A 25,713-nucleotide genomic window follows, 5' to 3' on the forward strand; every position below is an offset into this window, starting at 1 on the left:
TCTAGGTTTACCTTCCTATATTTACAAATAATATATATTATATTTTTAATCAATAATAATTTATAATAGGTATTATTGTGTTTTGATGGTATCATCCAGTCTTTTCTAAAAGGTTATTTGCTTTGATTTATAATTTACAAATGATCTAACTAAAAGCCACATTGTTGCTTTCATATTTATAATATGATACATGTTATAGGTACACATTATATTGTTTCATACTTTATATTATATTTTGGTTACATTCAACACATTGCCACCTATGGGTTTGGAAGGGTAATGCACCAATGACAAAAAAGGTCATTACAAGAAAATACTATTGTCTATACCATTATGCAATATTTTATCATTCTGAGTATCAATTATATTAATACTTTTACGATAATAATAATAATGACATGGTATTATAGTATTAGAGTTATGGTACGCTGTGACATTTATTAGTGATAGTTATTGCCATATTTGGTATCTAGATTAGGGAATGAATCAGTCTTCAATCAAGATTAGAGAAGATAAAAAGACTTTATATTTTTCCTAAAGTTAAAAGGGATTTTGCAAAAAGGTCCAAAAGGTAACGTCTCAAATAAGACTGTGTAACATACAAAATACACTTACTGTGCTTGCATCTCAGAAACACAATAGTCCTATGATTTCAGGATGGACAATGACACATGGTCTGTGCATTAAGACCTCCCTAAAGTTACTAAGAAGAGCAATGACGTGTTAAAGTTAACCCCTGTCGTGCTGACCAAGAACGTCTTAACATCTGTTATTCGACAACAGGCAGCATGGAGGATAAAAGGTGACTAATGTAAATTGCACTGCACAGACATCAAAGACTTTTGCTATTCTTCTTCTACACTCATGAACTGTGGTTTATCAACATTGGCTATGGACTTTGTAATAAAGAATAAAGTTTATGGACTTTGATCTAACAATGATAAACGCAATACGGGACTGTACTAAATCGGTAACCATTCATTTTTATCAAAGGATTTATTTCTAAGAGACTGTGTTTATGCCGGATTACATCGGAGATAAGAAGACATCAACTCAGAGGACATCATATGGTGACCGGATTTGGTTTTTGCATTTCTTTTTAGGTCTAGCGAAGTATAGTTATATACATTTTTATATGATTGATCAGTCACAGCCTGTCATAACATAAATCCACATTATTATATTATTGAATTTACAAATTAATTATTCTTCATCATTATTATTGATATTAATCCATTATCGCCAAATAAGGAAAGAAGATTTGTTGTTTTAATGATGTATTAATTAATTTTCGGGGTTGCTCCACCCACTTCAAGGGGGAATTGTAAAATGATTAAAATTAATACATCTAGTTATCAAATATTTCATAGTAAGACATATACGTTCATAGTTCTGTTTATGTTGGAGGGCATAGGTTATTAATAAAGTTTATAAGGGTAAATATGCCCATATTGAATATACTTGAGTGCTGAGCATGGAGGGATATATTTAAATCCTTCCCGAAGCTTCTCGAAGCTTCTAGAAGCTTACGTAATATGGAACTATATTCAACTGTGTTACACTAGAATGCCCTATATGGTTTGAACAGCTGGTATATAATACACGATGGAGGGGGCTACTGGGCGCTCTCCACACTGCCTGCGGTGAGAAGACTCCAGTGCTGCAAGATATGACACGTTGTCCAGGCTAAGAGATGACATCCCCAGCATTGCCGTTCAGGAGCCAAAGAGAGATGGGTAAAGACTTCCCATTGTTCAATATGGACTAAATGAACTCTTTTTACATAAGCTATCAAAGTATATTATTTTTTTCCTTTCTGTAACTGAACCTTGGCAACCATTTTTAAATAGATAAAATACATTTATTTTTTACATTTTTGAGGTCTTTTCTTTCATGCGGCTTTACGTATTTGAAGAAAAATATATTTAAGAGTATATTTTTTAACAGGTAGTCATGGTATGTATGTGCGGTGGTTTGGGTGTGAGGAGGTAGTCAGTACTTTGGTAGTCATGGTATGTATGTGCGGTGGTTTGGGTGTGAGGATGTAGTCAGTACTTTGGTAGTCATGGTATGTATGTGCGGTGGTTTGGGTGTGAGGAGGTAGTCAGTACTTTGGTAGCCATGGTATGTATGTGCGGTGGTTTGGGTGTGAGGATGTAGTCAGTACTTTGGTAGTCATGGTATGTATGTGTGGTGGTTTGGGTGTGAGGAGGTAGTCAGTACTTTGGTAGCCATGGTATGTATGTGCGGTGGTTTGGGTGTGAGGAGGTAGTCAGTACTTTGGTAGCCATGGTATGTATGTGCGGTGGTTTGGGTGTGAGGAGGTAGTCAGTACTTTGGTAGCCATGGTATGTATGTGCGGTGGTTTGGGTGTGAGGAGGTAGTCAGTACTTTGGTAGTCATGGTATGTATGTGCGGTGGTTTGGGTGTGAGGAGGTAGTCAGTACTTTGGTAGCCATGGTATGTATGTGCGGTGGTTTGGGTGTGAGGAGGTAGTCAGTACTTTGGTAGTCATGATATGTATGTGCGGTGGTTTGGGTGTGAGGAGGTAGTCAGTACTTTGGTAGTCATGGTATGTATGTGCGGTGGTTTGGGTGTGAGGAGGTAGTCAGTACTTTGGTAGCCATGGTATGTATGTGCGGTGGTTTGGGTGTGAGGAGGTAGTCAGTACTTTGGTAGCCATGGTATGTATGTGCGGTGGTTTGGGTGTGAGGAGGTAGTCAGTACTTTGGTAGTCATGGTATGTATGTGCGGTGGTTTGGGTGTGAGGATGTAGTCAGTACTTTGGTAGCCATGATATGTATGTGCGGTGGTTTGGGTGTGAGGAGGTAGTCAGTACTTTGGTAGTCATGGTATGTATGTGCGGTGGTTTGGGTGTGAGGAGGTAGTCAGTACTTTGGTAGTCATGGTATGTATGTGCGGTGGTTTGGGTGTGAGGAGGTAGTCAGTACTTTGGTAGTCATGATATGTATGTGCGGTGGTTTGGGTGTGAGGATGTAGTCAGTACTTTGGTAGCCATGGTATGTATGTGCGGTGGTTTGGGTGTGAGGATGTAGTCAGTACTTTCGTAGCCATGGTATGTATGTGCGGTGGTTTGGGTGTGAGGATGTAGTCAGTACTTTGATAGTCATGGTATGTATGTGCGGTGGTTTGGGTGTGAGGATGTAGTCAGTACTTTGGTAGCCATGGTATGTATGTGCGGTGGTTTGGGTGTGAGGAGGTAGTCAGTACTTTGGTAGCCATGGTATGTATGTGCGGTGGTTTGGGTGTGAGGAGGTAGTCAGTACTTTGGTAGCCATGGTATGTATGTGCGGTGGTTTGGGTGTGAGGAGGTAGTCAGTACTTTGGTAGCCATGGTATGTATGTGCGGTGGTTTGGGTGTGAGGAGGTAGTCAGTACTTTGGTAGCCATGGTATGTATGTGCGGTGGTTTGGGTGTGAGGATGTAGTCAGTACTTTGGTAGCCATGGTATGTATGTGCGGTGGTTTGGGTGTGAGGATGTAGTCAGTACTTTGGTAGTCATGGTATGTATGTGCGGTGGTTTGGGTGTGAGGAGGTAGTCAGTACTTTGGTAGCCATGGTATGTATATGCGGTGGTTTGGGTGTGAGGAGGTAGTCAGTACTTTGGTAGCCATGGTATGTATGTGCAGTGGTTTGGGTGTGGGGAGGTAGTCAGTACTTTGGTAGCCATGGTATGTATGTGCGGTGGTTTGGGTGTGAGGATGTAGTCAGTACTTTGGTAGCCATGGTATGTATGTGCAGTGGTTTGGGTGTGGGGAGGTAGTCAGTACTTTGGTAGTCATGGCATGTATGTGCGGTGGTTTGGGTGTGAGGATGTAGTCAGTACTTTGGTAGCCATGGTATGTATGTGCGGTGGTTTGGGTGTGAGGATGTAGTCAGTACTTTGGTAGCCATGGTATGTATGTGCGGTGGTTTGGGTGTGAGGATGTAGTCAGTACTTTGGTAGCACATGGTATGTATGTGCGGTGGTTTGGGTGTGAGGATGTAGTCAGTACTTTGGTAGCCATGGTATGTATGTGCGGTGGTTTGGGTGTGAGGAGGTAGTCAGTACTTTGGTAGCCATGGTATGTGCGGTGGTTTGGGTGTGAGGAGGTAGTCAGTACTTTGGTAGCCATGGTATGTATGTGCGGTGGTTTGGGTGTGAGGAGGTAGTCAGTACTTTGGTAGCCATGGTATGTATGTGCGGTGGTTTGGGTGTGAGGAGGTAGTCAGTACTTTGGTAGCCATGGTATGTATGTGCGGTGGTTTGGGTGTGAGGATGTAGTCAGTACTTTGGTAGCCATGGTATGTATGTGCGGTGGTTTGGGTGTGAGGATGTAGTCAGTACTTTGGTAGTCATGGTATGTATGTGCGGTGGTTTGGGTGTGAGGAGGTAGTCAGTACTTTGGTAGCCATGGTATGTATATGCGGTGGTTTGGGTGTGAGGAGGTAGTCAGTACTTTGGTAGCCATGGTATGTATGTGCAGTGGTTTGGGTGTGGGGAGGTAGTCAGTACTTTGGTAGCCATGGTATGTATGTGCGGTGGTTTGGGTGTGAGGATGTAGTCAGTACTTTGGTAGCCATGGTATGTATGTGCAGTGGTTTGGGTGTGGGGAGGTAGTCAGTACTTTGGTAGTCATGGCATGTATGTGCGGTGGTTTGGGTGTGAGGATGTAGTCAGTACTTTGGTAGCCATGGTATGTATGTGCGGTGGTTTGGGTGTGAGGATGTAGTCAGTACTTTGGTAGCCATGGTATGTATGTGCGGTGGTTTGGGTGTGAGGATGTAGTCAGTACTTTGGTAGCACATGGTATGTATGTGCGGTGGTTTGGGTGTGAGGATGTAGTCAGTACTTTGGTAGCCATGGTATGTATGTGCGGTGGTTTGGGTGTGAGGAGGTAGTCAGTACTTTGGTAGCCATGGTATGTGCGGTGGTTTGGGTGTGAGGAGGTAGTCAGTACTTTGGTAGCCATGGTATGTATGTGTGGTGGTTTGGGTGTGAGGATGTAGTCAGTACTTTGGTAGCCATGGTATGTATGTGCGGTGGTTTGGGTGTGAGGATGTAGTCAGTACTTTGGTAGTCATGGTATGTATGTGCGGTGGTTTGGGTGTGAGGAGGTAGTCAGTACTTTGGTAGCCATGGTATGTGCGGTGGTTTGGGTGTGAGGAGGTAGTCAGTACTTTGGTAGTCATGGTATGTATGTGCGGTGGTTTGGGTGTGAGGAGGTAGTCAGTACTTTGGTAGTCATGGTATGTATGTGCGGTGGTTTGGGTGTGAGGAGGTAGTCAGTACTTTGGTAGTCATGGTATGTATGTGCGGTGGTTTGGGTGTGAGGATGTAGTCAGTACTTTGGTAGCCATGGTATGTATGTGCGGTGGTTTGGGTGTGAGGATGTAGTCAGTACTTTGGTAGTCATGGTATGTATGTGCGGTGGTTTGGGTGTGAGGATGTAGTCAGTACTTTGGTAGCCATGGTATGTATGTGCGGTGGTTTGGGTGTGAGGAGGTAGTCAGTACTTTGGTAGTCATGGTATGTATGTGCGGTGGTTTGGGTGTGAGGAGGTAGTCAGTACTTTGGTAGCCATGGTATGTATGTGCGGTGGTTTGGGTGTGAGGAGGTAGTCAGTACTTTGGTAGCCATGGTATGTATGTGCGGTGGTTTGGGTGTGAGGAGGTAGTCAGTACTTTGGTAGCCATGGTATGTATGTGCGGTGGTTTGGGTGTGAGGAGGTAGTCAGTACTTTGGTAGTCATGGTATGTATGTGCGGTGGTTTGGGTGTGAGGATGTAGTCAGTACTTTGGTAGCCATGGTATGTATGTGCGGTGGTTTGGGTGTGAGGATGTAGTCAGTACTTTGGTAGTCATGGTATGTATGTGCGGTGGTTTGGGTGTGAGGAGGTAGTCAGTACTTTGGTAGTCATGGTATGTATGTGCGGTGGTTTGGGTGTGAGGAGGTAGTCAGTACTTTGGTAGCCATGGTATGTATGTGCGGTGGTTTGGGTGTGAGGAGGTAGTCAGTACTTTGGTAGCCATGGTATGTATGTGCGGTGGTTTGGGTGTGAGGATGTAGTCAGTACTTTGGTAGCCATGGTATGTATGTGCGGTGGTTTGGGTGTGAGGATGTAGTCAGTACTTTGGTAGTCATGGTATGTATGTGCGGTGGTTTGGGTGTGAGGATGTAGTCAGTACTTTGGTAGCCATGGTATGTATGTGCGGTGGTTTGGGTGTGAGGATGTAGTCAGTACTTTGGTAGCCATGGTATGTATGTGCGGTGGTTTGGGTGTGAGGCGGTAGTTGGTACTTTGGTAGCCATGGTATGTATGTGCGGTGGTTTGGGTGTGAGGAGGTAGTCAGTACTTTGGTAGCCATGGTATGTATGTGCAGTGGTTTGGATGTGAGGAGGTAGTCAGTACTTTGGTAGTCATGGTATGTATGTGCGGTGGTTTGGGTGTGAGGATGTAGTCAGTACTTTGGTAGTCATGGTATGTATGTGCGGTGGTTTGGGTGTGAGGAGGTAGTCAGTACTTTGGTAGCCATGGTATGTATGTGCGGTGGTTTGGGTGTGAGGATGTAGTCAGTACTTTGGTAGTCATGGTATGTATGTGCGGTGGTTTGGGTGTGAGGATGTAGTCAGTACTTTGGTAGCCATGGTATGTATGTGCGGTGGTTTGGGTGTGAGGCGGTAGTTGGTACTTTGGTAGCCATGGTATGTATGTGCGGTGGTTTGGGTGTGAGGATGTAGTCAGTACTTTGGTAGTCATGGTATGTATGTGCGGTGGTTTGGGTGTGAGGAGGTAGTCAGTACTTTGGTAGTCATGGTATGTATGTGCGGTGGTTTGGGTGTGAGGATGTAGTCAGTACTTTGGTAGTCATGGTATGTATGTGCAGTGGTTTGGGTGTGAGGAGGTAGTCAGTACTTTGGTAGTCATGGTATGTATGTGCGGTGGTTTGGGTGAGAGGAGGTAGTCAGTACTTTGGTAGTCATGGTATGTATGTGCGGTGGTTTGGGTGTGAGGATGTAGTCAGTACTTTGGTAGTCATGGTATGTATGTGCGGTGGTTTGGGTGTGAGGAGGTAGTCAGTACTTTGGTAGCCATGGTATGTATGTGCAGTGGTTTGGGTGTGAGGATGTAGTCAGTACTTTGGTAGTCATGGTATGTATGTGCGGTGGTTTGGGTGTGAGGAGGTAGTCAGTACTTTGGTAGCCATGGTATGTATGTGCGGTGGTTTGGGTGTGAGGATGTAGTCAGTACTTTGGTAGCCATGGTATGTATGTGCGGTGGTTTGGGTGTGAGGATGTAGTCAGTACTTTGGTAGCCATGGTATGTATGTGCGGTGGTTTGGGTGTGAGGCGGTAGTTGGTACTTTGGTAGCCATGGTATGTATGTGCAGTGGTTTGGGTGTGAGGAGGTAGTCAGTACTTTGGTAGTCATGGTATGTATGTGCGGTGCTTTGGGTGTGAGGAGGTAGTCAGTACTTTGGTAGTCATGGTATGTATGTGCAGTGGTTTGGGTGTGAGGAGGTAGTCAGTACTTTGGTAGCCATGGTATGTATGTGCAGTGGTTTGGGTGTGAGGAGGTAGTCAGTACTTTGGTAGCCATGGTATGTATGTGCGATGGTTTGGGTGTGAGGAGGTAGTCAGTACTTTGGTAGCCATGGTATGTATGTGCGGTGGTTTGGGTGTGAGGCGGTAGTTGGTACTTTGGTAGCCATGGTATGTATGTGCGGTGGTTTGGGTGTGAGGAGGTAGTCGGTACTTTGGTAGCCATGGTATGTATGTGCGGTGGTTTGGGTGTGAGGCGGTAGTTGGTACTTTGGTAGCCATGGTATGTATGTGCAGTGGTTTGGGTGTGAGGAGGTAGTCAGTACTTTGGTAGTCATGGTATGTATGTGCGGTGCTTTGGGTGTGAGGAGGTAGTCAGTACTTTGGTAGTCATGGTATGTATGTGCAGTGGTTTGGGTGTGAGGAGGTAGTCAGTACTTTGGTAGACATGGTATGTATGTGCGGTGGTTTGGGTGTGAGGAGGTAGTCAGTACTTTGGTAGCCATGGTATGTATGTGCGGTGGTTTGGGTGTGAGGAGGTAGTCAGTACTTTGGTAGCCATGGTATGTATGTGCGGTGGTTTGGGTGTGAGGATGTAGTCAGTACTTTGGTAGTCATGGTATGTATGTGCGGTGGTTTGGGTGTGAGGAGGTAGTCAGTACTTTGGTAGCCATGGTATGTATGTGCGGTGCTTTGGGTGTGAGGAGGTAGTCAGTACTTTGGTAGTCATGGTATGTATGTGCGGTGGTTTGGGTGTGAGGAGGTAGTCAGTACTTTGGTAGACATGGTATGTATGTGCGGTGGTTTGGGTGTGAGGAGGTAGTCAGTACTTTGGTAGCCATGGTATGTATGTGCGGTGGTTTGGGTGTGAGGAGGTAGTCAGTACTTTGGTAGCCATGGTATGTATGTGCGGTGGTTTGGGTGTGCGGAGGTAGTCAGTACTTTGGTAGTCATGGTATGTATGTGCGGTGGTTTGGGTGTGAGGAGGTAGTCAGTACTTTGGTAGCCATGGTATGTATGTGCGGTGGTTTGGGTGTGAGGAGGTAGTCAGTACTTTGGTAGCCATGGTATGTATGTGCGGTGGTTTGGGTGTGCGGAGGTAGTCAGTACTTTGGTAGTCATGGTATGTATGTGCGGTGGTTTGGGTGTGCGGAGGTAGTCAGTACTTTGGTAGTCATGATATTAGTCATTTTTTAAGCATTTTTATTATTATGATTTATTATTATACATTGAACAAAGGAAATCATTTAATCTTCAAAAATTGAACAATAAAAACAAATCTGACACATGAAGAACTGAAACTTCCCAAAGGAAAATACGATAACATCTGCTAGAAGCATGAGAATCATATTGCAGTGACATCACAACTGAAAAACATGACATCATATTGCAGTGACATCACAACTGAAAAACATGACATCATATTGCAGTGACATCACAATACAGATGATTTTACCTGTTAGTAACATCACATCTGAGAAATGAGACACCACAACATATCAAGAATGGTATATGGGACTAACATCAAGGACAAGAAGCATGAAATCATCAAGTATACACAGCTGAGGAACATGACATCATCTGGTAGTGACATCACAGCTGAGGAACATGGCATCATCTGGTAGTGACATCACAGCTGAGGAACATGGCATCATCTGGTAGTGACATCACAGCTGGGATGTGACATTATCTAGTAGTGACATCACAGCTGAGGAACATGGCATCATCTGGTAGTGACATCACAGCTGAGGAACATGACATCATCTGGTAGTGACATCACAGCTGAGGAACATGACATCATCTGGGAGTGACATCACAGCTGAGGAACATGGCTTCGTCTGCTAGTGACATCAAAGCCATGATGTGACATTATCTAGTAGTGACAGCACAACCTGGATGTGACATAATCTGGTAGTGACTTCCCAGCTGAGATGTGACATCACAGCTGAGGAACATGGCTTCGTCTGGTAGTGACATCACAGCTGGGATGTGACATCATCTGGTAGTGACATCACAGCAGGGATGTGACATTATCCAGTAGTGACATCACAGCTGGGATGTGACATCATCTGGTAGTGACATCACAGCTGGGATGTGACATTATTTAGTAGTGACATCACAGCTGAGGAACTTGGCTTTGTCTGGTAGTGACATCATAGCTGGGATGTGACATCTAGTAGTGGCTTCACAGTTGGGATGTGACATTATCTAGTAGTGACATCACAGCTGAGGAATATGGCATCATCTGGTAGTGACATCACAGCTGGGATGTGACATTATCCAGTAGTGACATCACAGCTAAGGAACATGGCATCGTCTGGTAGTGACATCACAGCTGGGATGTGACATTATCTAGTAGTGACATCACAGCTGAGGAATATGGCATCATCTGGTAGTGACATCACAGCAGGGATGTGACATTATCTAGTAGTGACATCACAGCTGAGGAACATGACATCATCTGGTAGTGACATCACAGCTGGGATGTGACATTATCTAGTAGTGACATCACAGCTGAGGAACATGACATCATCTGGTAGGGACATCACAGCTGAGGAACATGGCATCATCTGGTAGGGACATCACAGCTGAGGAACATGGCATCATCTGGTAGGGACATCACAGCTGAGGAACATGGCATCATCTGGTAGGGACATCACAGCTGGGATGTGACATTATCTAGTAGTGACATCACAGCTGAGGAACATGACATCATCTGGTAGGGACATCACAGCTGAGGAACATGGCATCATCTGGTAGGGACATCACAGCTGAGGAACATGGCATCATCTGGTAGGGACATCACAGCTGAGGAACATGGCATCATCTGGTAGGGACATCACAGCTGAGGAATATGGCATCATCTGGTAGTGACATCACAGCAGGGATGTGACATTATCCAGTAGTGACATCACAGCAGGGATGTGACATTATCCAGTAGTGACATCACAGCTGAGGAACATGACATCATCTGGTAGTGACATCACAGCTGGGATGTGACATTATCTAGTAGTAACATCACAGCTGAGGAACATGGCATCATCTGGTAGTGACATCACAGCTGGGATGTGACATTATCCAGTAGTGACATCACAGCTGAGGAACATGGCATCATCTGGTAGTGACATCACAGCAGGGATGTGACATTATCTAGTAGTAACATCACAGCTAAGGAACATGACATCATCTGGTAGTGACATCACAGCTGGGATGTGACATTATCTAGTAGTAACATCACAGCTAAGGAACATGACATCATCTGGTAGTGACATCACAGCTGGGATGTGACATTATCTAGTAGTGACATCACAGCTGAGGAACATGACATCATCTGATAGTGACATTATCCAGTAGTGACATCACAGCTGAGGAACATGACATCATCTGGTAGTGACATCACAGCTGGGATGTGACATTATCCAGTAGTGACATCACAGCTGAGGAACATGGCATCATCTGGTAGTGACATCACAGCTGGGATGTGACATTATCTAGTAGTGACATCACAGCTGAGGAACATGGCATCATCTGGTAGTGACATCACAGCTGGGATGTGACATTATCTAGTAGTGACATCACAGCTAAGGAACATGGCATCATCTGGTAGTGACATCACAGCTGGTATGTGACATCTAGTAGTAACATCACAGCTGAGGAACATGGCATCATCTGGTAGTGACATCACAGCTGGGATGTGACATTATCTAGAAGTGACATCACAGCTGAGGAACATGGCATCATCTGGTAGTGACATCACAGCTGGTATGTGACATCTAGTAGTAACATCACAGCTGAGGAACATGGCATCATCTGGTAGTGACATTATCCAGTAGTGACATCACAGCTGAGGAACATGACATCATCTGGTAGTGACATCACAGCTGGGATGTGACATTATCCAGTAGTGACATCACAGCTGAGGAACATGGCATCATCTGGTAGTGACATCACAGCTGGGATGTGACATTATCTAGTAGTGACATCACAGCTGAGGAACATGGCATCATCTGGTAGTGACATCACAGCTGGGATGTGACATTATCTAGTAGTGACATCACAGCTAAGGAACATGGCATCATCTGGTAGTGACATCACAGCTGGTATGTGACATCTAGTAGTAACATCACAGCTGAGGAACATGGCATCATCTGGTAGTGACATCACAGCTGGGATGTGACATTATCTAGTAGTGACATCACAGCTGAGGAACATGGCATCATCTGGTAGTGACATCACAGCTGGTATGTGACATCTAGTAGTAACATCACAGCTGAGGAACATGGCATCATCTGGTAGTGACATCACAGCTGGGATGTGACATTATCTAGTAGTGACATCACAGCTGAGGAATATGGCATCATCTGGTAGTGACATCACAGCTGGGATGTGACATTATCTAGTAGTGATATCACAGCTGAGGAACATGACATCATCTGGTAGTGACATCACAGCTGGGATGTGACATTATCTAGTAGTAACATCACAGCTAAGGAACATGACATCATCTGGTAGTGACATCACAGCAGGGATGTGACATTATCTAGTAGTGATATCACAGCTGAGGAACATGACATCATCTGGTAGTGACATCACAGCTGGGATGTGACATTATCTAGTAGTGACATCACAGCTGAGGAACATGGCATCATCTGGTAGTGACATCACAGCTGGGATGTGACATTATCTAGTAGTGACATCACAGCTGAGGAACTTGACATCATAATAATAAATAATAATCTGGTAGTGACATCACAGCTGAGGAATATGGCATCATCTGGTAGTGACATCACAGCAGGGATGTGACATTATCCAGTAGTGACATCACAGCTGAGGAACATGACATCATCTGGTAGTGACATCTCAGCTGGGATGTGACATTATCTAGTAGTGACATCACAGCTGAGGAACTTGACATCATCTGATAGTGATATTATCTAGTAGTGATATCACAGCTGAGGAATATGACATCATCTGGTAGTGACATCACAGCTGGGATGTGACATTATCTAGTAGTGATATCACAGCTGAGGAATATGGCATCATCTGGTAGTGACATCACAGCTGGGATGTGACATTATCTAGTAGTGATATCACAGCTGAGGAACATGACATCATCTGGTAGTGACATCACAGCTGGGATGTGACATTATCTAGTAGTGATATCACAGCTGAGGAGCATGACATCATCTGGTAGTGACATCACAGCTGGTATGTGACATTATCTAGTAGTGACATCACAGCTGAGGAACATGACATCATCTGGTAGTGACATCACAGCTGAGGAACATGACATCATCTGGTAGTGACATCACAGCTGAGGAACATGACATCATCTGGTAGTGACATCACAGCTGAGGAACATGACATCATCTGGTAGTGACATCACAGCAGGGATGTGACATTATCTAGTAGTGACATCACAGCTGAGGAATATGGCATCATCTGGTAGTGACATCACAGCTGGTATGTGACATTATCTAGTAGTGACATCACAGCTGAGGAACATGACATCATCTGGTAGTGACATCACAGCTGGTATGTGACATTATCTAGTAGTGACATTACAGCTGAGGAACATGACATCATCTGGTAGTGACATCACAGCTGGTATGTGACATTATCTAGTAGTGACATTACAGCTGAGGAACATGGCATCATCTGGTAGTGACATCACAGCTGAGGAACATGGCATCATCTGGTAGTGACATCACAGCTGGGATGTGACATTATCTAGTAGTGACATCACAGCTGAGGAACATGGCATCATCTGGTAGTGACATCACAGCTGGGATGTGACATTATCTAGTAGTGACATCACAGCTGAGGAACATGGCATCATCTGGTAGTGACATCACAGCTGGGATGTGACATTATCTAGTAGTGACATCACAGCTGAGGAACATGACATCATCTGGTAGTGACATCACAGCTGGGATGTGACATTATCTAGTAGTGACATCACAGCTGAGGAACATGGCATCATCTGGTAGTGACATCACAGCTGGGATGTGACATTATCTAGTAGTGACATCACAGCTGAGGAACATGACATCATCTGGTAGTGACATCACAGCTGGGATGTGACATTATCTAGTAGTGACATCACAGCTGAGGAACATGGCATCATCTGGTAGTGACATCACAGCTGGGATGTGACATTATCTAGTAGTGACATCACAGCTGAGGAACATGGCATCATCTGGTAGTGACATCACAGCTGGGATGTGACATTATCTAGTAGTGACATCACAGCTGAGGAACATGACATCATCTGGAAGTGACATCACAGCTGGGATGTGACATTATCTAGTAGTGATATCACAGTTGAACATATAATTTGCCTGTAACCTGAGCTGACATGGTGGACACATTAACCCTCCACCATTAGGCCCCTCAATTCCTCCAGTATCTCCACAGCCATATTCTGGACTTCTGACTTGGCTGTACGGGAGAGCTCTGTGATATGTGGCAGGCACTGCTGGACGTCCTCCCATAACATGTGCAGAACATCTGGCTCTAGGACCAAGGACTGGATGAGACGGAGAGCGTGCAGACGCACTTCATTGTCAGGATCTAGGAAGAAGCGATAGGTTGTAAGAATTTCTCTATGTACTTATCAAATCTTAAAAGGCAAATAAGTTCAAGCCTGGAAAGGCTGGTGAAGGAGGGGGCGGTGGTCACATGCAGCAGAATCAGCTCCTCGGGGGCGGTTCACTCATGTCACCATAATAAATGATAACTATATGACTGCATCATACGACAGAGTCTGGAAAAGCTGAGGACATTCAGCGATACCTACAGCTCCTCTCTTCCCGGACTTGAGCATGACTCCAGGCTTTATGTTGCCAGGATATTTATCAGAAGAGTTGTAGGACATTAGTCAGATCAGGGGGAGGACTCAGATCTAATAGTTTCCAGTCTGTTGTATTGTCTCATATTCCACTTGTCGGCCACATGAGGTGACCTTCGATCACAGGACCACAGGCCTAAATTGGAACTTGTCAATTCTCTCCTGAATCCTGCACAATTTTCCAGTATTATGAAGTGTCCGGCCTACTGTCACCGTGTCACACGGAGTAAGAATGAGAATCTGTACGACCTCCAGCCACAAACCAAGATGGAGCCTGGACCTCACATATCGAATAACAAGATAAAGTCTCCACTCTCCCCTGATTCCAGGTCTGTGTTCAGAGATGCAGAGTGAGGGCGAAAACGGGAGGCCACAGAACCACACAGTGCCCATCCTGAACCACAACCTGAAGAGGCAGGTGCCCATCCTAGGCCCCAACCTGAGGCCGCAGACCCACACGGCTCTTGGCCTGGAACACAACCTCAGGACACAGAACCACACGGTGCCCGGCCTGAACCACAACCTGAGGCCACAGAACCACACAGTGCCTGGCCTGAACCACAATCTGAGGCCGTAAAACCACACGGTGTCTAGCCGGGACTACAACCTCTGGCCATAGAACCACATGGTGCCCGGTCTGGACCATAACTTGAGGCCACAGAACCACACGGCACCCCACCTGGATAACAATCTGAGGACGCAGGTGCCCATCCTACACTCCAACCTGAGGCCGGAGAACCACACGGCTCCTGGCCTGGAACACAATCTCAGGACACAGAACCACACAGCGCCCACATGGATCACAATCTGAGGCCACAGGTGCTCATCCTAGATCACAACCTGAAGCCAGAGAATTATATGGTGCCTGGCCTGGACCACAACCTCAGGCCACAGAACCACACGTTACTTGACTTGGACCTCAACCTCAGGCCAGAGAAACACAGGGTGCCTGCCCTGGACCACAACCTCAGGTGCTGGGTTAGCAATATTCTGTATTTGTATAGAGTTATCCCCTGTTAGGTTCTGGTGGAAGCACTGAACCGTACACCAGACCTCCCTAGTAAGGCAACCGGGCCGGTTACCCCGCCAGAGGGCCTTAATGCACGGCAGCCGAAGCACTACGGGTAGCAGGACAGTCCGTTCAGAGAAGCGGAATGAAGAAGTCCCTGGGAACACAGAGTCTCTGAAGGTAGTCCGGGTGGCGAGGCTCAGGTTCGGAGGCCAGGATGATGCCAGGCAGAATCCGGAACCAGCTGAGCGAGGGAGTCGGTCACCACACGGATCGGAGACTGGAGGAACTGAACAGGTGGTGGATAGTCACCGACCGGAACCGTCGTGGCCAGGACCGGTTGGCGAGGCAGGAGCGGCTCTATGAGACAGATAAAGTCAATACGGGACAAGGCACAGGGGGACCTGACTCCTAGCTTACTAAACACGAAGAACAGGCCCCGGCCACTTGGAAAAGAAACCCCTTTATACCCTGTACCTGTGTAGTCAATATCCTGTCAGTGGACGCTGGCCCTTTAAGAGAGGGTCAATGACCGTGCGCCCTAACGCGCATGCGCGAGGCCCGGGAGCCAGAAGCCAGAGGAGGAAGTGGTGCACAGGAGGCAGGAGTGCCCGGCAGAAGGCTCAGCGTCGTAGAAGGGTGCCGGGAGCGGGGATCAGGACGCGGGGGGAACCCGCAGGTGAGGGAGAGGGAGCAAGGAGGCCGTGGAGCGGAGGATCGGGAACCGTGGCACGGGAGCCGGGGAGCGTGGCACGGGAGCCGGGGAGCGTGGCACGGGAGCCGGGGAGCGTGGCACGGGAGCTGGGGAGCGTGACATCCCCTCATGTCTCAGCTGAGCAATGTTTTGTATCTGTACTGAATACCCTTTGAAATGTCTGTTACTGTTACCAGTTGATGACTACTGATGGGCCTTACGATTTGGGAATGTAACCGGGAAGATATACAGTATATGTTGTTCTCAGGTGGTTGTCAATGAAGATCTGGAGGGAAATTATAAAACTTTCCCACCTACTTAGAATATCTTTCTTCCCAGTAAATAAAATAGGCATAAGATATGTTACAAGACACAAAGCTGCTGGAAACTGTGACATCTAACAAGGAAAGCAGCAGAAACACTGGGAAACTCCAAAAAATCCACAAAAAGTAAAGGGGGCTTTACACGCTACGATATCGTTAACGTTTTATCGTCGGGGTCACGTCGTTAGTCACGCACATCCAGCGTCATTAACGGTATTGCAGCATGTAACACTTAGCAGCGACCTTAAACGTCCTCCAAAGTGGTGAAAATCGTTCACCATGGAGAGGTCGTCCTAAAACCAAAAATTGTTAATGGTTGTTTATAGATGTTGTTCCTCGTTCCTGCGGCAGCATACATCGCTGTGTGTGACACCGCAGGAGCGAGGAACCTCACCTTACCTGCGTCCTGGCTGCAATGAGGAAGGAAGGAGGTGGGCGGGATGTTCGTCCCACTCATCTCCGCCCCTCCGATTTAATTGGCCGGCCGCTTAGTGACGTCGCGGTGACGTCGCCGTGACGCCGAAAGCACCTCCTCCTTGAGGGAGGGATTGTTCGGCAGTCACAGCGACGCCGACCAGGTAAGTGCGTGTGACGCTGCTGCAGCGATCACACGATATCGCATGTACGACGGGGGCGGGTGCTTTTGCGTACGATATCGCTAGCAATTGCTAGAAATATCGTAGCGTGTAAAGCCCGCTTAAAACCTTCTGATGGCAGCATTGTCCCTCTATGCTGAGGCTTGTCTGTATCAGGAGTGGGCAGATGTACAGACAACAGCCCTAAACATAGACAGGGTGATTTACAGGGAAATCCACTGTGACGACTCAGCGTCTGGCCACTTGTGTGGGGGGTGAACTGTTCTTAATTAGGCCAGACGTATGTTTCTTTTGGTTGTTGAATGGAGAAGTCAGTTCTTCCCAGACTGATCGTGCCTTATTGTCTATAAATGTGTATTGCCTTAGCCACTCTGACTGCAGAGTCCATTATTATACAGTCGGATTGAACTTGTGACCAATGAGAGAGCAGCTATCTCCACCAATCCTGTAAGAGAACTGAGTGGTATAAAAGTGCCTTCATCTTGTCACCAGAGTTTCTCTACAGGACATCAGCTGAGGAGCTTCGGTTCCACCTGGAAGATCACAGAACTGCTTCAAGATTCATTCTATAGTATTTAAGTTTAGGATCCATGGTTCCAGCTGAAGGATCACAGAACTGCTTCCCTGCTCAACACTGAGCCCACAAATTCACTTGGAGAAACCAGGTTGGCACAACCTGGTTGTCAGGCCATATCTTGTTGTGCTCGGTCAGCTGCCTAAGCTTGCCGCTATCTCTTCTCAGTGGGTGTCTGCCAAAAGTGGGGTGCTGCTGGCCTGAGACTGGCATAGGTGGCCCTGGAAGCCCCGAAGTCATGAAGATTTGAATCCATGGAAGGGTGGGACTCTGTCGCTTCTACATCTTGTGTTCTTGCTGGAAATGTGCGATATGTTTTTGACTGTTGGTGACCAATAAAGTCTTACAATGTGTGGTTCCCTCACATTGTGTTGTTTGAAAAAGGGGGGTTGTCAAAAAAATGAGAAAAAAAAATACATATACAGACAAATGTAATGGATGGTGGTAATATATTAAAAGTATAAATAGGTGTATACATAAAATAAAATAAAGGGGGGACAGCCGAGGTATGGTAAAAATTGTTACATATATTAATAGAAAATATTAAAAAAAATAAATGGTACAGATGTAGCAAATAAACAGCATAAGCAGAAAAAATAATGGGCGTTCGTGGTACAAGGAACATTGAGGGCTGTATACAGTAACATGTATAACATACAGGTAAATGTACTCATGGAGTTACTACACAAGGCCGATTAGGACCATATACCATATATAAAACGCAATATAAAGTACACATGTGCTGACCATACCTTATACACGGGTCCTCTGCTGACAAGAAGTCATACCCGAGTCTTCTGCTGGCCATACGTTGTACATGAGCCCGTCGATGGCCATATGTGACACCCAACTATTCTGCTGACCATTCGTTGTACCCGACTACTCAGCTGATTTTACACTGTATTTGAGTCCCCCCCTGAGAACACGCTGTTACCAAGCCCGCCAGTGGTCATACGTGACACCCAAGTCTTCTGCTGACCATACCTTATGCCCGAGTCCTCTGCTGACAAGAAGTCATACCCGAGTCTTCTGCTGGCCATATGTTGTACATGAGCCCGTCGATGGCCATATGTGACACCCAACTATTCTGCTGACCATTCGTTGTACCTGACTACTCAGCTGACTTTACACTGTATTTGAGTCCCCCCCTGAGAACACGCTGTTACCAAGCCCGCCGGTGGTCATACGTGACACCCAAGTCTTCTGCTGACCATACCTTATGCCTGGTTCCTCTGCTGACATTAAGTCATACCCGAGTCTTCTGTTGGCCATTCGTTGCACCTGTGCCCGCCGGTGGCCATACGTGACACCCAACTCTTCTGCTGACCATTCGTTGTACCCAACTACTCAGCTGACTTTACACTGAACTTGAGTCCCTCCCCTGAGAACACGCTGTTACCAAGCCCGCCAGTGGTCATACGTGACACCCAAGTCTTCTGCTGACCATTCGTTGTACCTGAGCCCGCAGGTGGCCATACGTGACACCTATCTCTTCTGCTGGCCATTCGTTGTACCCATGCCTGCAGGTGCCCATACGTGACACCCATCTCTTCTGCTGGCCATTCGTTATACCCAAGCCCGCCTGTGGCAATTCGTGACACCCATCTCTTCTGCTGACCATTCGTTGTACCCAAGCCCGCCGGTGGTCATACGTCATACAAACCTCTGGGATCTGTGTTCACACGTTTGCGGTTTCTTGAACCCAGCGAGTCCAGTCCATACAAATCACAGATGATACTGCAGCTCGATCGGCAACCACTAAGCGTTCTGCCGACATATGCTCCAATGCTGGGAGTTGTAGTCGTGACGTCAGGGAGTAGTTAGTTTCTTTGGTTGCACGATTCATGCTGAGACGTTCTCTTCTCTTCTGGCGTGGACTTTGCGCCATCTGGAGACTCAGAATCTGTTTCCTCACAGTGAAATCATTGAAAAGAAAATCTAACCACAAATATAAGGACTACGATTTAGGTCCTTGTTTTCATAATGTGCAGAGATCTTTGTGCTCTGGATCATTAGCTCAACTACTTAGATGTGCCCACGACGAGATAATGGCTCTCACTGAGGGGCAATGAAGACCACAGCCTACAGATGCTCTATTAACCCTTTCCAGAGCATTGGTCGGACAGTAGCCCCGCTGCACTCCTGTACTAATTCACTGTCACTGGTTTCCCTTCACTAGAGACTTGTGACAGGTTTGTTACAGGAGTCTCACTTTTCCTTGTGAAACTCTGGAATTTAATTAAATGTTTTCCTTTCTTTTGGTGCACCAAGGGTTAATGTCAGTTTTCCTTGCTAGCAGCTTCTGATTACTTCTTCTCATGTGCATCCAGTTTGTGACTGTACCCATCACCTTAAAAGAGTCACCTGTACTATCACATGAGGCTGGTAATATAGAATCCACATTCTTATACTAGCCATGGAAGAGGAATGTTCCTCTGATAGCCTCTGGAGCTCTTACTGTTGCTGGAGCCCTTGCTGTCGCTGGAGCCCTATTGTTGGTGTAGGTTTGGCTGCAGCCGTGAAGTTGGTGTCTACCCTTTTGTCTATTCCCCTATTTGTCTTCCTCCCTTCCTATATTATTGCAGCAGTGGGACTAGTGTTTCTCGCCAGCCATCTCACTAGTGAGGGTGAGTTGAGGCCTAGCGAGGGACTAGGTACGTGATTGGCAATAAGTTGAAAGAATCCAAATAGGGACATTAGGGAGCTTAGGGTACAGTCTCTGGTGTCCCCTCACCCCTCTGGCTAGCGCCCAGGACGCTCCGTTGTTACTGTATCCTCAATGTATCTTTTGTTGTGGCAGCACTTGTTTCGGGTTCCCTTGTGTCTGGTGGAACCCCAATAGTCACACCGTGACATTCAGGCTGCAGCAGCCAGATATTAGAAGTGTAAACCCAAGGAGGGATATGGGCAGGGAACCTTTGAGTAGATGGGAAAACACATGAGAAACATTCCCCAGTACAGTGCTATGCTCACCAGTCAGGAGCTGCTGGAGCTGAGACAGAAGCCCCATGGATCGACTCATCCACACCAGACCTTCCCGATGAATGGAGACATTATAGAGAGACATCAGGATGAGGCTGCCGGGAAAGGAGCAGACATTACCACCACATCATGCTAAGATACATTGTAATACTACCGTCAGCAGCTACTTACACCCTGAGCCGCCCACAGGTCCCGGCTCCAATCTTTCCAAGGAGCTGGATCCACTTCTCCAATAGTTCTCTGCATGACGACATTAAGAAATCACGCCCACAAGACACGGCTGCCACATCTTACAGGAGAGAAGAGAAAATGGTGAGAGAAGCGACAGGAGGAAATCTCTGCTCATCCACAAACCTATGGCATCCGAGGTCCAGCAAATAACAGGGCAGATGATAGGATTCTGTCTGCAGCCACCACTAGGGAGAGCTCCTTGTATACAGAGATACATGATAAGATCCTGTCTGCAGCCACCACTAGGGGGAGCTCCCTGTATACAGAGATACATGATAAGATCCTGTCTGCAGCCACCACTAGGGGGAGCTCCCTGTATATAGCGATACATAAGATTCTGTCTGCAGCCACCACTAGGGGGAACTCTCTGTATACAGAGATACATGATAAGATCCTGTCTGCAGTCACCACTAGGGGGAGCTCCCTATATACAGAGATACATGGTAAGATCCTGTCTGCAGCCACCACTAGGGGGAGCTCAATGTATACAGAGATACATGATAAGATCCTGTCTGCAGCCACCACTAGGGGGAGCTCCCTGTATACAGAGATACATGATAAGATCCTGTCTGCAGCCACCACTAGGGGGAGCTCCCTGTATACAGAGATACATGATAAGATCCTGTCTGCAGTCACCACTATGGGGAGCTCCCTGTATACAGAGATACATAAGATCCTGTCTGCAGCCACCACTAGGAAGAGCTCCCTGTATACAGAGATAGATGATAAGATCCTGTCTGCAGCCACCACTAGGGGGAGCTCCCTGTATACAGAGATACATGATAAGGTCCTGTCTGCAGTCACCACTAGGGGGAGCTCCCTGTATACAGAGATACATGATAATATCCTGTCTGCAGCCACCACTAGGGGGAGCTCCCTGTATACAGAGATACATAAGATCCTGTCTGCAGCCACCACTAGGAAGAGCTCCCTGTATACAGAGATACATGATAAGATCCTGTCTGCAGCCACCACCAGGGGGAGATCCCTGTATACAGAGATACATGATAAGGTCCTGTCTGCAGTCACCACTAGGGGGAGCTCCCTGTATACAGAGATACATGATAAGGTCCTGTCTGCAGCCACTACTAGGGGGAGGTCCCTGTATACAGAGATACATGATAAGGTCCTGTCTGCAGCTACCACTAGGGGGAGCTCTCTATACAGAGATACATGATAAGATCCTGTCTGCAGCCACCACTAGGGGGAGCTCCCTGTATACAGAGATACATAAGATCCTGTCTGCAGCCACCACTAGGGGGAGCTCCCTGTATACAGAGATACATGATAAGATTCTGTCTGCAGTCTCCACTAGGGGGAGCTCCCTGTATACAGAGATACATGATAAGATCCTGTCTGCAGCCACCACTAGGGGGAGCTCCCTGTATACAGAGATACATGATAAGATCCTGTCTGCAGCCACCACTAGGGGGAGCTCCCTGTATACAGAGATACATGATAAGGTCCTGTCTGCAGTCACCACTAGGGGGAGCTCCCTGTATACAGAGATACATGATAAGATCCTGTCTGCAGTCACCACTAGGGGGAGCTCCCTGTATACAGAGATACATGATAAGATCCTGTCTGCAGCCACCACTAGGGGGAGCTCCCTGTATACAGAGATACATGATAAGGTCCTGTCTGCAGTCACCACTAGGGGGAGCTCCCTGTATACAGAGATACATGATAAGATCCTGTCTGCAGCCACCACTAGGGGGAGCTCCCTGTATACAGAGATACATGATAAGATCCTGTCTGCAGCCACCACTAGGGGGAGCTCCCTGTATACAGAGATACATGATAAGGTCCTGTCTGCAGTCACCACTAGGGGGAGCTCCCTGTATACAGAGATACATGATAAGATCCTGTCTGCAGTCACCACTAGGGGGAGCTCCCTGTATACAGAGATACATGATAAGATCCTGTCTGCAGCCACCACTAGGGGGAGCTCCCTGTATATAGCGATACATAAGATTCTGTCTGCAGCCACCACTAGGGGGAGCTCCCTGTATACAGAGATACATGATAAGATCCTGTCTGCAGCCACCACTAGGGGGAGCTCCCTGTATACAGAGATACATGATAAGATCCTGTCTGCAGCCACCACTAGGGGGAGCTCCCTGTATACAGAGATACATGATAAGGTCCTGTCTGCAGTCACCACTAGGGGGAGCTCCCTGTATACAGAGATACATGATAAGATCCTGTCTGCAGTCACCACTAGGGGGAGCTCCCTGTATACAGAGATACATGATAAGATCCTGTCTGCAGCTACCACTAGGGGGAGCTCCCTGTATACAGAGATACATGATAAGGTCCTGTCTGCAGTCACCACTAGGGGGAGCTCCCTGTATACAGAGATACATGATAAGATCCTGTCTGCAGCCACCACTAGGGGGAGCTCCCTGTATATAGCGATACATAAGATTCTGTCTGCAGCCACCACTAGGGGGAGCTCCCTGTATACAGAGATACATGATAAGATCCTGTCTGCAGCCACCACTAGGGGGAGCTCCCTGTATACAGAGATACATGATAAGATCCTGTCTGCAGCCACCACTAGGGGGAGCTCCCTGTATACAGAGATACATGATAAGGTCCTGTCTGCAGTCACCACTAGGGGGAGCTCCCTGTATACAGAGATACATGATAAGATCCTGTCTGCAGTCACCACTAGGGGGAGCTCCCTGTATACAGAGATACATGATAAGATCCTGTCTGCAGCCACCACTAGGGGGAGCTCCCTGTATACAGAGATACATGATAAGGTCCTGTCTGCAGTCACCACTAGGGGGAGCTCCCTGTATACAGAGATACATGATAAGATCCTGTCTGCAGCCACCACTAGGGGGAGCTCCCTGTATACAGAGATACATGATAAGATCCTGTCTGCAGCCACCACTAGGGGGAGCTCCCTGTATACAGAGATACATGATAAGGTCCTGTCTGCAGTCACCACTAGGGGGAGCTCCCTGTATACAGAGATACATGATAAGATCCTGTCTGCAGTCACCACTAGGGGGAGCTCCCTGTATACAGAGATACATGATAAGGTCCTGTCTACAGCCACCACTACGGGAAGCTCCCTGTATACAGAGATACATGATAAGGTCCTGTCTGCAGTCACCACTAGGGGGAGCTCCCTGTATACAGAGATACATGATAAGATCCTGTCTGCAGCCACCACTAGGGGGAGCTCCCTGTATACAGAGATACATGATAAGATCCTGTCTGCAGCCACCACTAGGGGGAGCTCCCTGTATACAGAGATACATGATAAGGTCCTGTCTGCAGTCACCACTAGGGGGAGCTCCCTGTATACAGAGATACATGATAAGATCCTGTCTGCAGTCACCACTAGGGGGAGCTCCCTGTATACAGAGATACATGATAAGGTCCTGTCTACAGCCACCACTACGGGGAGCTCCCTGTATACAGAGATACATGATAAGATCCTGTCTGCAGCCACCACTAGGGGGAGCTCCCTGTATACAGAGATACATGATAAGATCCTGTCTGCAGTCACCACTAGGGGGAGCTCCCTGTATACAGAGATACATGATAAGATCCTGTCTGCAGTCACCACTAGAGGGAGCTCCTGTATACAGAGATACATGATAAGATCCTGTCTGCAGCCACCACTAGGGGGAGCTCCCTGTATACAGAGATACATGATAAGATCCTGTCTACAGCCACCACTACGGGGAGCTCCCTGTATACAGAGATACATGATAAGGTCCTGTCTGCAGCCACCACTAGAGGGAGCTCCCTGTATACAGAGATACATGATAAGGTCCTGTCTGCAGCCACCACTAGGGGGAGCTCCCTGTATACAGAGATACATGATAAGATCCTGTCTGCAGCCACCACTAGAGGGAGCTCCCTGTATACAGAGATACATGATAAGATCCTGTCTGCAGTCACCACTAGAGGGAGCTCCCTGTATACAGAGATACATGATAATATCCTGTCTGCAGCCTCCACTAGGGGGAGCCCCCTGTATACAGAGATACATGATAAGGTCCTGTCTGCAGTCACCACTAGAGGGAGCTCCCTGTATACAGAGATACATGATAATATCCTGTCTGCAGTCACCACTAGAGGGAGCTCCCTGTATACAGAGATACATGATAATATCCTGTCTGCAGCCTCCACTAGGGGGAGCTCCCTGTATACAGAGATACATGATAAGGTCCTGTCTGCAGTCACCACTAGAGGGAGCTCCCTGTATACAGAGATACATGATAAGATCCTGTCTGCAGTCACCACTAGAGGGAGCTCCCTGTATACAGAGATACATGATAATATCCTGTCTGCAGCCTCCACTAGGGGGAGCTCCCTGTATACAGAGATACATGATAAGGTCCTGTCTGCAGTCACCACTAGAGGGAGCTCCCTGTATACAGAGATACATGATAAGATCCTGTCTGCAGTCACCACTAGAGGGAGCTCCCTGTATACAGAGATACATGATAATATCCTGTCTGCAGCCTCCACTAGGGGGAGCTCCCTGTATACAGAGATACATGATAAGGTCCTGTCTGCAGTCACCACTAGAGGGAGCTCCCTGTATACAGAGATACATGATAAGATCCTGTCTGCAGTCACCACTAGGGGGAGCTCCCTGTATACAGAGATACATGATAAGATCCTGTCTGCAGCCACCACTAGGGGGAGCTCCCTGTATACAGAGATACATGATAAGGTCCTGTCTGCAGTCACCACTAGAGGGAGCTCCCTGTATACAGAGATACATGATAATATCCTGTCTGCAGCCACCACTAGGGGGAGCTCCCTGTATACAGAGATACATGATAAGGTCCTGTCTGCAGTCACCACTAGAGGGAGCTCCCTGTATACAGAGATACATGATAAGATCCTGTCTGCAGTCACCACTAGAGGGAGCTCCCT

The 25,713-nt window shown here is 47.0% G+C and overlaps 1 protein-coding gene across 1 annotated transcript in view; it reads right to left on the reverse strand.

Moving 5' to 3' along the window:
- Nucleotides 1-13,798: 13,798 nt before the first annotated feature.
- Nucleotides 13,799-25,713, reverse strand: part of HSF2BP (heat shock transcription factor 2 binding protein) — a 168,049-nt gene continuing 156,134 nt past the window's right edge. Inside the window, exons 6-8 of the mRNA XM_075334815.1 lie at nt 20,743-20,860; nt 20,563-20,666; nt 13,799-14,116 (exon numbers count right to left, since the gene is read on the reverse strand). Coding sequence (XP_075190930.1) covers nt 13,914-14,116; nt 20,563-20,666; nt 20,743-20,860 — 425 coding nt within the window. The 3' untranslated portion in view covers nt 13,799-13,913. The remainder of the gene's footprint in view (nt 14,117-20,562; nt 20,667-20,742; nt 20,861-25,713) is intronic.

This window comes from Anomaloglossus baeobatrachus, chromosome 2 (assembly GCF_048569485.1).
Source record: "Anomaloglossus baeobatrachus isolate aAnoBae1 chromosome 2, aAnoBae1.hap1, whole genome shotgun sequence".
Taxonomy (NCBI): Eukaryota; Metazoa; Chordata; class Amphibia; order Anura; family Aromobatidae; genus Anomaloglossus; species Anomaloglossus baeobatrachus.